Genomic DNA, 12,374 nt, shown 5'->3' on the forward strand with positions numbered 1-12,374 from the left:
TAATATCCAAACCTGATTTTTTAATTGAGCTATGTCGTCTTTCAGTGGGGTTGCACAAGTGGTGCTGAGGACCTGAACTCAGCTTTTTGTCTAAATGTGCTTTTGTTTATGAATAACAAATTAAAACAAATTAAAAGAGTGATTTGGCATAGCAGGTGATATGATTAATATTTCAGGTCTTATTATGTTGTTTTTTGCATGCATATGTATGTGTGATTATACATTTCAAGGATTAACAGATAAGTGCAGTTAAACATTTAACATTTGTATGCATAAATGCAAACAAAGCTTGCATTTGAGTCAGATATTCTTAAACCAAGTAACGTGTATGGATTAAGAACACACATGGTTTTTCTTCTCAGTGTTTGTTGCCATTACTTTAATGATGACAAAAAGCAGAAGGGTGATGGTACAGATGCAAGCTTAGAAGTCATATATTCATCAGTTCAGACCTTTTAAATTGATGGTGATAGAGAACAACTGTTTTAATTCTTAGTCACTTGGAAGGATTTGCTGTGACCTTGAGTTAACATGTAAACATGGCAAGGGATATGAGAATGATTCCTCTGGCGTTCACTGAACTTGAAGGGAATCTTTCTTTAACTTCAGTGGGCTTCAGGTTGAAGCTTTGAGAGCAAGGCCTGAGAAGATACAAAGATCTCAGGGATCACACCACAATTGGAGTGGCATGTGCTCAGTTGCACTCTGTAGGGTTTACTGTTACAGCCCTTAACCCTCCTCTGAGCACAGACAGGTCCTGTCTAATCTGATTCACGACCGTGACAGCTCCACACTGTGACTGTGATCTGGTGGTGGGCGATGAAATGTAAAGTAATCTGAATGTCATCTTTCTTTCTCAGGAAAAGCTGAATATCTTAATAATTTGGATTCCATTAAAGTTGGCTACAGAAAATTATTCCAGAAATCAGCAGAACTTTAAGGACAACTGCTTCTTTCCTGTGAGATGTTTGTGTTTTTGTCAGTTTGTTTTAGTCAACTAAGTTGACCTATATTATACTGTACAATACTATACTGTACTGTACAATACTAAACTATACTGTACTGTACTACACTGCACTATAATCTTACTGGGTGAAACAGCCAAAATTTTGAGCCAAAGTTCTGTTAAAAAAAAAAAGAAGCATTTCTTCTTCAAAAATATGAACATCAGTAATTGAGTTATCTGGTTGGATGCTGATTAGCCCCTCTGACACTGTGCATTCCTATTTATGAGTGTACATATATAGACATATGAGCTGAGTGTAGTATGTATTCTTGCCAGTGTCTCTGACTCTCTGGGGACTCCTGGGTGCTAGAAAAGCAGGCAAGATAACGAATAAAGAAGCAAATTTTGATGCATTTTTTCAATCATCCTCAATCAAAACCACTTACAATCATCTGTTTCTGTGTCAGCAAAGTTTTTGTTGCACTGGGAAAAGAATATCAAACATTCTATGATTCTTGACTTTTTTAATAAAAAAACCCTAACCTGTATGAGAAATGCATTGCTCTTAAACACAGTTCCATGAGGAATAATTGCAGCTTGTCACAGAGAGAGGTTATAATTATGTCTACTCTTAGTTAGTCTCTATGTGCACAATAGAAGTTAGCTTTTCAAATGCGTTGTTCTCTAATGCAATACCAGTTATTAACATGTTGAGGATATTAGGTTTTGTTAATGAATAAAAATAAAATGAGGCTGCAGAAGGGCTGAGTGGTGTCAGACTGAAAGCAAGTGAAGGGAACAAAGAGGAAAGAGAAGTGCTTATTCCAGAGATTTCAGATCTAAGCTTTGCCTCAGGAAAAAACAAAATTGCCCAAAGGGTCAGGATTTCAGCTTCTGTATTCCAGACTTTGTTTATGTTTTGTTTTGGTTTTTTTAAACCTGAATATGTACCAAACACTGGGCTAGACCTGACACTTTACAGGCTTCCCTGAGTTGAAATGTTGCAGATATATTGCAGTATCTTAGAGGAAAACTCAGAGCTTAATAGTTTTTATAGTACTTGTTGTGGGTATAATTCTCTGTCCCTTCTTTGTTACTTGTACATATTCTCTGAAAGCATGGTCACTAGGTCTTATTTTAGGGAAAAAGTTCATACTATTTTTCTAGGCTAGAGTCAGAATTTGAAAGGCTTTAGTTAAGACGTGTGCTCATATTAGAGATTTCTCCATGCTAGGAATTAAAAAGCAGATAGGTTAAAAAGCAGTGCAGACGTATACCTTAATCTTCAGAAGTGGCTAATAGTTTCAAGTATCAGAAATTTAAATAGCCCAAGAAAGTATTTGATGAAAATCAGAGCCCTTGAATGAGTCTTAAATTGGGTGCCCAACTTTGGAGCATGCAAAATCACTTGGGAAATCACAAAACCTTGGCCATATGCTTATATGTTAACTCCACTTGACTAAGTCCTTTCTATATGTTGCTTCCTCAACTTGCAGTTGGTTTTGTGTTGTAAATAAGATACTCTTGACTCAGACTTGAAAGTTCCTCAGGAAAACTGGAGAACCTTTCTCTTGTTAAACAGCACCCTAATTATGAAAGCAATTTTACAAACAATCCCCTGGGGGGAAGCATTTTCATTCTCATCAGGAAGGCTCTTGAATAAAATAACACCTTTTCTAACTTCATTTATTTACAACAGGACACAAGACTGAGACTGGGTGAGATTTATTGCCATTACATCACTGATGCTCAGTAATTCATAAAACATTGGGTCTAGGAGTTAGCACTGCTGTTATTTCCTCTGATGCCTGACCTCACCACAGTCTAATAACATACAGGAAATCCAGAAGACAAAGGGGGAAAGCACTGGTCTTGAATGCTAAAAATAACCATTGAAACTAGCACAATCATGTAATAGAGTATGGCCAAATAATTTATTTAACATAATAGTAGAATCTGCTAAAGCAATTAGAATCTGTTCCAAATGTTTTTAATGGAAAGTATGTTGGGGGTAAGAACAAGAACACTTGAAGAATTGAGGCTTTTAGGTTACATAGTTCAGTTAAGTGTACTGGTTTTAGGTTTGTATATCTTATTGCTTACATATGCAGACCACTTAATGACTTGACTAGAACAGACAGTCATTGTATGGTGGTTATACTTCCAGAGGTCATCCTGTATAAGCTAGATGGTGATCTTAAGTGATGTATTACACTTGACAACCCAAAAAGTTACAATACAAAAGCATTCTAATTCTCAGTGTCTTCTGAGACTTGATCAATATCCTTGATGGTATCTAGTGTCTGGTATGGCATTGGGATGATATTTTTTGGTGTCTTTACTAATCAGCCAAGGTTAACGTGTCATTCATGTTAGCTGTGTGTTTGGCTTGTTTTGGGATGTAGGTTTTTGGGTTTGGATATTTGTTTAGTTGTTTGGTTTGTTGTTTTGTTGGGGTTTTTTTCTAATCACTCTATATTTGCAAGATTTCATAAAGTGTTAAATAGTATGATGACAATATAATGAAATAAATTTATATTTTTCATAGCTACTTATTTATTTCTCTTAAAATTGGAACAATATTTTATCCAAAAATATAAATTTAGGCAGTGCTTTAAAATTGGTAGAAAGAGGTACATGAAAAACAAAACCAAAAAACAAAACATACCATTGCATGAAAGTCAGGTATTTCTGATGTTTTTAGCTTGTGAAATATTGGAAAACAAGTTCACAAACATATACTTCTTTTTTTGAACAGCTGCTCAGTTTGAATGTGCCTGCCCTTCTTTTATTTACATATGTTGCAGAGTTATTTGAAAGAGATTATTCTTCATATAAATCCCAATATTAGTATGCAAACTAGTATGTTCAGGTGTGAACAAGTCTTCACTATTTGACACTGACACTTGGTTTGCCTTCCAATCAGAAGCAGAAGGACTTACAGATCACGGATTAGGAATAGCAGATTGAACCAGCTGTTCCTGAACAGTCCATTTGGCTGTGGTTACCATTTCATTAAACTCATTTAATTATAATTATGTAGATAAATAGATGAGTAGATAGATAGATAGATAGATATGAAACGTTTCCTTTTTTTGACAGGTATATGGTGACTTAAATATGAATTGATTTAATTTCAGAAGCAAGCAGAGAAATGTGGGACTTTCGATATTTGACTGAAAGAGACCGAGAGGCTGGATTGTCCAAATTCAACTTAGCCTAAGGAGACAAGTTCTCAAAACTTGTGCTTATCAGAACAGTCTACTGCATCTTAGGGCATCTTCTGAACATTGTAAACTAGGAAGAATTTTCAGTGGAAGTGACATATAAGAGCAAAAGGAGAAACAGAAATTGAGAGCTCTGTTCTGTTTTCATTAATCTACAGAACGAAACTGGATGTCATCTCAGTGTCTCTTTTATCTCAATGTCAAAAATAAGATTTCCAGGTACCAAAAATGTCAGCGATTACCTACAAATAAAGTGGCTCAGTAGAAACAGTATTTCTTCTGTCTGAAAAAGAGGACACAGATCAATGAAGAGACTTTCTGAGAGGTCTTGCAGTGACCAGGAAGCTGAGAAAACTGCCTGAAGGGCAGGCACAGAGAGGTGGGCAGATCTTAGGAGCTCATGGTCAGCTTTGTGGGTAAGTGTTCTTCAACAAAGTTCCTTCTCCACCCCCTTTGGCACAGCACTGCAGCCTAAGAGAATTTCAGGTCCAGGTCCTACAGAAGCTGGAGACCTTTCTTTAGGAACACCATTTTACTAAAGATCTGTCATTTACGATGATTTCCCACAGGGTTTTAAAACTGGTTTCCAATAATTCAATTCTGCTAAGCCTCAAGTTGGAAAAACAAAACATAATAAAGGTGTTACAGAGCCCAGTATCCCCCAAATGCATGCAGGGAAAAAACTATGGCAGATGGAGCCTGAAGACTAAAAGTCAGAAGCCCACTGTGTTAATTTCTTTTTTCTTCTTCTTCTTTTCTTTTTAATAATTAATGATTTAAAACAGTTGCATTATTGCTTCAATCACTTTTCACCTATTTCCCCAATGGTTAGCACTTGCCTCAACATTTACATTGGTTTAATATTTGTATTTTTTGCATAATTTCTCACATTATATTTATTTGCACTTGCTTTTTTTTTTTTTTTTTTAAATAAAGCATTCCATAGGGATGAATTTAATAAAAGTTTCTTATTAAAAGTTCCATAACAGCATGATTCCCAAACCTGAAACCAAAGTCCTCATATTTAACAGTTTTCATGACTCAATAGATTAAGTGTGAAATAGGAAATATAATAACAATAACAACATTGCTATATCCTGCACAGTTGTTCAACTTAAAATTATTCTTGAAAAGTAACACAATTCATAAATAAATCATTTCTCATAGAGTGAAATGTACTTAAAAGGTTCTGTGAAATATGCTTGATATCGTCATAAAATATATCCACAGAAGGTTGTATTGGGCAAAATAAAAATCAGAAATTCACTGGAACTATTAAATGGGAGGGGAGAAAAAAAAAAAAAGACAAATAGCCAGACACCCAAACCATCAGCATCTGTTTTCAAGGTCAGGTGTCTTTAATCAGCTGCCTCAGCAGTGTTCATTTCAGAAAGACTCTTAGCTCAGACCTAAATTCATATGAAGGTGCCTCTGCAGCCTGAAGAGAGATCTTGCCCTTGGGAACTGCAGTTCTGAGGTAGTCTGACTTGTCATTCAGAGGAACCTGTTGCTTTCTGCTGCCTATAACTAGGGCAGCAAATTTAGTCAGCCCAATTAATCCGTTCATGTAGAAAGGATAAAGCTAAACCTTAGCAAGTCTGAAAGTTTTTCTCTGAGTGGGAAGTGGGGCTTTTCTTTTTGTTCTTATCAACACTGAAAAATACAGAGAACACAATATTTCAATGCTAGCAACTTTGACTCAGTTAAGAGACACCACTATTGGCTTTAAAGTCCTCCAAATGAATGCTCCTTCCTAGTGTATTGTCATACTCCAGGCACTCCGGCAATATTTTGGGGTTATTTTTTCTGGGTTTTCGGGTGGTTGTTTTGTTTTGGTTCTTTTTGTTTGGTTTGTTAGGGTTTTGGTTTTTTTTTTCCTTTTGTCTATTTGTCTTTTAAAATGCTTCATTTAACACAACAAAGTCTGTGAAAACAGCAAGGGTAATGTTAACATCAAAGGATGTGATATTTCCTCAGAATCCTGGATGTTTCTGGACCATCCCACATTACTGTTCAGCAGCTTGTTGTGGCAAGTCAGCTAGCCCCTGGAAGATACGCTTCCAGGAGATATGTTTCTTCCTATTTATGGTTTGAGGGTTACTAGAGTAAGGATATAAGTTCCTTCAATTGCACTAGAGCAGCTGGGGAGCATCACTGCTGTCAAGCCCCTCTACATCTTCTGCGCCTTATAAATTAAACCGGTAATACCTTCTTAGTAGCTGTACACACTCCATCAACACAGCCTCTTCAGCTAATTTTCTTGCACTGCATTGATTCATTATTGACTGGCAGTGGTTTTGCTGCATTAGAGTCTGCAATTCTGAGATGGCTTCTGTGTGAGTGGCTGGAAAAGTTTCACAGAAACAAAATCACCCTGAAACTCAGCCAGTGCTGTCCATTCTGGTAGATTAGCATTCCCACTAACCACAGGTTTGCTCACAAGTTTTCTCACTAAACTGGGAAGCAAGATTGTTGGTTTGGTTTGGGTTGGGGTTTTTTGTGCCAAAACAACTACTGTATGCTTTTGTCATTCTTGTTTTGTTGAAACAGTTCTGTATGGGCTAGCTGCTGACAGAGGTACAAAAAATGGTTTTAAAAGTGTTCATACTGGGTATATATACATATAGATGTATATGGGTATACAGTTGATATATATGTGTTTATATATATAACATTTTGGTACAGTGGCTGACTGAAGCTATTCAATAGCAAGATACTTAATAAGTTCTGTCAAATAGCAATGTCTTGTCACCTCTCAATATCACGATACAGGGCATTTTTTCAGCTGTTTGAAAGTGAATCTCTGAGGCTGTGAAATGGCAGATCATCAGCCTAGAGAATGGGAATCACAGTAACTTTCATGTTCATTTCCAGGTCTGAACTGTAGTTCTTTCTGACAGAATCTTGTCATTTATCATGCTATGTGCTACAAGAAAAGCATGTGTTTTATGGAGCCAAAAGCATAATCTCCTACCACCCAAAGCATTTACTAGGTGAAACAATATATGCTGTACCATAAGCCGAGTCAGTTGTTTTTATTATGAGTTTGTGGCATTTCAAGATCTAAATAATCTAATTTTATTATGGATTTAGAGGAGCATCCATGACATACAAACCTAGAGTTTAATAACCCACACCAACTAAATAAAACAATCTACAGCAAGGTTTTTGGCAACAAGCATTCTTATAGAGGTTTGAAGTACATTCTAATGTCCCTTTGGGCCATCAGTGCAACTAAAGAAGGGGTTTGGATAATTGGACTCATTGGTGAGATACAAAGGCCTTTCTTGGAATATTTTTTTCTTTCTCTTTGCATTTCCAGAAAATTTCCTCCCTTCTGGCAAGCTTGCTTTAATATGAATTGCTATTTATGACTAAGGTATTTGCTGACTCACTTCAGTATCAGTCTTTGCATTCAATTAACTCCAAAACCCAAGAAGCAGCAACATTATAAACTGATCAGATTTTTTTCTGAGAACAAATAATGTGGATTCTTTCTAGCTAAAAGCTCTTGTCTGTACTGTACAAAAGAAGACTCACACAGTCAATAGTTCCCCTAAGTCTCCAACAGAGCCTTGGTCTTTGTTTTCTCCAAGCAGATTGATTTTGGTGCTGAGTCATTACCCAGGAGCTGTTCTCACTCTCACTACTGCCTTCACACAGGTTTTCAGCTGAAAGTTACGTGGACAGGACTTATAACACCAGGAACATAGCCTGAGTTTCCAGTTTGATGAGGAGGCTAAGTCTCTGAAAAACGATCATACACACCTTTTAGAAAAAAGAAGAGATGAAGTTTTACCCTCAAATATTGAATTTGACTTCTCAACTCATCTTTTGCTGTTATGGCATCTCAGGGCAGAATTTGGGTGCAAACACCACAGATCAGTTACAAGTACGATCAAGTACTTATCATTAGTCATATTGCTTCCTAGGCTTTTAAAATGGGGGTGGGAAAGTACGTAGAGAAGAGTTTATTCCTTTGTTGCCTGTACTTATTGTTCGTATGTAGATAGAAACAGTTTGATTTTAGTATCCAAAAAGCTATTTGGGCAAGTTGCCATATTGTGACAGGTTAGACTTCCTGTATTACGTTTATCAAAACTCCTTGGGGCTTCAGACTACCCATGATACATTGATTTGGCACTTAGCAGTGATGTATTTATTGTCATTATTACTTGCCCATACATTCAGAAACTGATAGTACATGTCTCTACATTGCATTTTAACTGAAATACAAAAACACTGTGGGATTTCCCTGTCATGCCTCTTTCTTTTAATGTTTTATTCCACAAACACAAAGAGAAGGGTAGATCATCTCTGATTTACACTGACCCAGTACTCCACTCTTTCTTACCTGCTACACACTGATATCAGTAGAGTTACAGTGACATAAACCAGAAGAGTACAGTCAAAAATCAGATCCTTCCTATACCAAATCACTTTCCACATCTGTTTCCTATTTGTCTTATAATGACACATGGGATTATCTTCAGAATATATTCTGCTTTAACTGTCATGCCACTGACTTTATAGCCTTATCAAATATCCATTGGTGTGCGGGTTGAGCAATTATCATCTACTAAGAAGGAATCCCAAGAAAATGTAGATTGATAATAACATTTTCCATAAATGGCTAGTAGCATTAATGCCATTTTCTATTATTGTAGTTAAGGTCAAACATTCTCCTCAATTTACTGCTTTTATTTATTGTGCAAGTTGTAGATATGGACCCTGCAGCAGAATTTCAAAAACTGTTTTCTTTTTCATTATTTATTCATTTCTGGTTAGAAGGAGCAAAGTCATAAAATTGGATAGAAGCAAGGAATGTGTCTGGACTATTAAGAAATAGAAAGAAAGATAAGAGGAAAGAAAGGAAGAAAATAGATATTACAGATACAGAATGACTGTATAAACATAATCAGGCAGGCTACATCTACAAGAATATACCTTAGGAGACTGAGCTTGAATTCTGGGATCAGACTTCACAAAGCTGCATCCAAACTTTTTATCTTACAGTGCAGTAGCCCCTCCAGATAGACAATCCTGCTATCCATTTTCCCTTCACCTTTTTCTCCAGTAAATGTAGTGAAATGTGAAGTTCTTCTGATGTTCCTTCGGAAATATGTAACATGCACACACAGTTATGTTCTTGCATGATGTAATTAAACAAGCCTGTAAGAAAAACTGTAGCCTGTGACTCGCAGAAACATCAACTCAATAAGTTTAAAATAATACCATTTGGAAGTATGTTTGGTCACTGGCCTAGCCCATGCCTGGATTCAGTATGGATGAGCAAGATGAGGAAGGCAGGATGCAGGGAGAGCACTGCTTCCAAATACTTACTTGAATTCACTGCTCCTGAGAAAAACATCAGTTATTTGTCTGAACAATCTTCTCACTAAATAAACATTACCAAAGCAATTGCTGAATAAAATTTGAGTTGTTGATACTGTTTTGCATCGTCCACAGCATTCTGGAGTGCAAAGTCTCAAGCACCGAGCACTTGAGCATTGCCCTTGAGACTGAAAGTATTGTGTGCAATTTTGAGACTTTTACTTGCGAGCACAAGAAAATGTAAGGCTCTGAGTTGACACTCTAGTTAAGCTTTATGAAGTTCTAGCCTAAGACTTAGTCTGGAGAAGTGAAGCTGAATGAGCTTAGGAATAGACTATAACTCCTTGAAGGGTAGTTAAGAAAAGACATACACTCTTTGTCGTCATTGCAGATGTTACAATAAGGACAAAATGTCACAAGTTGTTCCTTGGCTGTTTAGAAAAAGAAATGCTTCGCAAAGAGGCAATGGAAGCTGCCTGGAAAGGTTATATAGCTTCCATTACTGTAGGTTCTCATGAGTTGGCAAGACAAAATCAAAACTGACAATACCATATGCTGACAATAGTTTTTTTTTCAAGTCCTCCTGGACTTAATATCTAGAAAGCCCTTCCAGCCAACAGCTCTATGATTATGTCTTTTAGGAAAGGAATGATGAGAAAAGAAATGGGAGATTTCTCATCTGTGGGAAGAATTAAGAAATGTAGGGACTTGGGAATCGAGGTAAAGAACTGATATGTTATGAAACTAATAGGGAAAAGCATTGCAACATCTTAGTTGGTTTCTACTATCAATACAAATAATTTAGATATATGTTCTGAAACTTATTTCTTGTTTATCTTCTTAAAACAGATGAGTGATTTCTGCTATGCCAATAAGAAAAAAAGAAGCTGTATCAAACTCTATTTGCTGTTAAAGCTTGTTATTTTGTCCTGCAAATACTGGTTAAAGGAAGAAACACAGCATCCACCTCATAGAGAATTTTTTACTATAAGCAGCTGAGAACTGGGTACAAAGGCCTAAGTAACCAGAGAAATTGTTAGAGGGGTAGGAGCTGTACCAGCTTTGGAGCAACTTGACCTAATTAGGTGTTAATACAAGTTAACCGAAGTGCAGATGGGAATTGGAAATTTCTGGTTTCAGTGTGGCCTCCACAAGTTTTCTGTGAATGTAAGTCTACTGTGCAAAAAGCATCTATTCTTCTGGTTTTACCCTTAGTGCAAAATGTAAGATAAACACACTATTCAAATTGATTGGCAGATTTGGTCCCCCAGTTAAAATTAAAGTAATTAAATGTACTGAAAAGCCAATTGCTTTGGATTTACTTACCTTGATTTGACTTAGTGTTGGCTGAGGCCCTTTTTAATCTCAGTTTATATCCCTATATGCTTTGCCCTGAACTCGTATATTTTAAAAGTTTTGTTGCATAGTACTGAGGTCCCAACAAACTTCTCCTAATATAGTTAAAATTGAATTTGAGGATGTGTGAAACAGGCTCAGGTTAGGAAAGCAGACTTTAGCATTGTATTATGTGCTAATCTATACTTACAAGATCTTTCAGAAAAGTATAGTCAATGAAAAATGGGTTTTATCTTTTTTCAGACAAAAGTTTCAAATTCCAGCTTCTTCAGTTACTATTACTCAGAAGCATTCTCGGTGAAAGCAAAAGGAATTCAATTATACCATATAAATTATATGTGAAGTAGAATAGATGAGACACAAGCTGTGCATGTGTATTTGTGCTTTTGACTAGCCTTCAGCACAATACTGATTAGGAGGTGGGCAGTTTTGCCGAATCCTCACCTTGTGTAATTTTACTTCCCTGAAGCCACAAAACCCAGTATGAATCATATATACTTCACTCTGTTTAGTTCAACTTATTTTTAGTGTTCTACCATCAAATAATGTTGCTTTTTCTTTATTTCTACCCCACAGGACAACATTTTTAGAATGGAAGATTCCCATTTTGAAAATGGCCGAGGGAAAAGCCCTTATGATCCTAAACTGCTGACAGCTTCTCTTTTAGTAGGTAGGTGCCACAATATAAGTTCAATGAGATATGCATTCACTGTAAATAATTGCTAGTTTTCTGCTTTTTTTTTCTGTCCTTATCCTTGATAGGATTTTGCTTTATGCACTTTTTTTCCAGGCTGAAGTAATTCTGGTTTCACTTTTAATATAGTTGACCTAGGTGTCTTGAGAAACAAGGTGTGTGTAAACCAAGATTCAGTTATCACAAGAGCTGCTTTCTACCCCTCTAAGACCTTGATTCTGCTGTGTTTTTCCTCAGAACTTAGAGCTAAATGACTCTGGAGGTATTTTAATGGCCCAGTTTACAGGCTGGCCACACTGACAATTGTACCAATGTAGCTGAGAGCAAAGTCAGAGCAGGAATAAGTAATTTCTTACATCAGTTTTGCTGCCAAGGAAGGTCTGTCATCCAACTGTACCTGCATCTGAGCTGGAGATATACAAGCAGCTACATGTCTAGGCCTTAAAATGATGTTTCAGCTGAAAGAGATCCATCTGACAGTGAATACAATTAAACTCCTGGCGAACAAAGGGATTTCAATAAATTAGATATTTCTGAATTAGTAATACTTCATGGAATATGTAAGAATAGAGCACCTGGACTGTGTCAATCTAATTGACCTAATCCAGTTGATTGAATTTATCTAATTGATTTAACTTACTTAATTGATTTAATTTTGTTCATTGTTCTTCTTTTTCCTCAACAATAAAAGGCAAAAAGATGATTTATGAGAAGAAATTAAGTGAAACAAGTAGATTCTTCCTTCTGTAGTGACTCTTCCCAGGTGTAGCCACTTTATCCTTCACATGTAACTTTCTGGCATTTTATTACAACTTCA

At 36.3% G+C, this 12,374-nt stretch overlaps 1 protein-coding gene across 1 annotated transcript in view; it reads left to right on the forward strand.

The window, feature by feature from the left end:
* Positions 1 to 12,374, forward strand: part of SEMA3A (semaphorin 3A) — a gene marked incomplete at its 3' end in the record, with an annotated part of 166,621 nt that overhangs the window by 92,408 nt on the left and 61,839 nt on the right. The window contains exon 5 of the mRNA XM_080638137.1: positions 11,440 to 11,533. Within this exon, the coding sequence (XP_080494263.1) occupies positions 11,440 to 11,533 (94 nt within the window). The remainder of the gene's footprint in view (positions 1 to 11,439; positions 11,534 to 12,374) is intronic.

This window comes from Psittacula echo, assembly GCF_963264785.1.
Source record: "Psittacula echo genome assembly, chromosome: 1".
Taxonomy (NCBI): Eukaryota; Metazoa; Chordata; class Aves; order Psittaciformes; family Psittacidae; genus Psittacula; species Psittacula echo.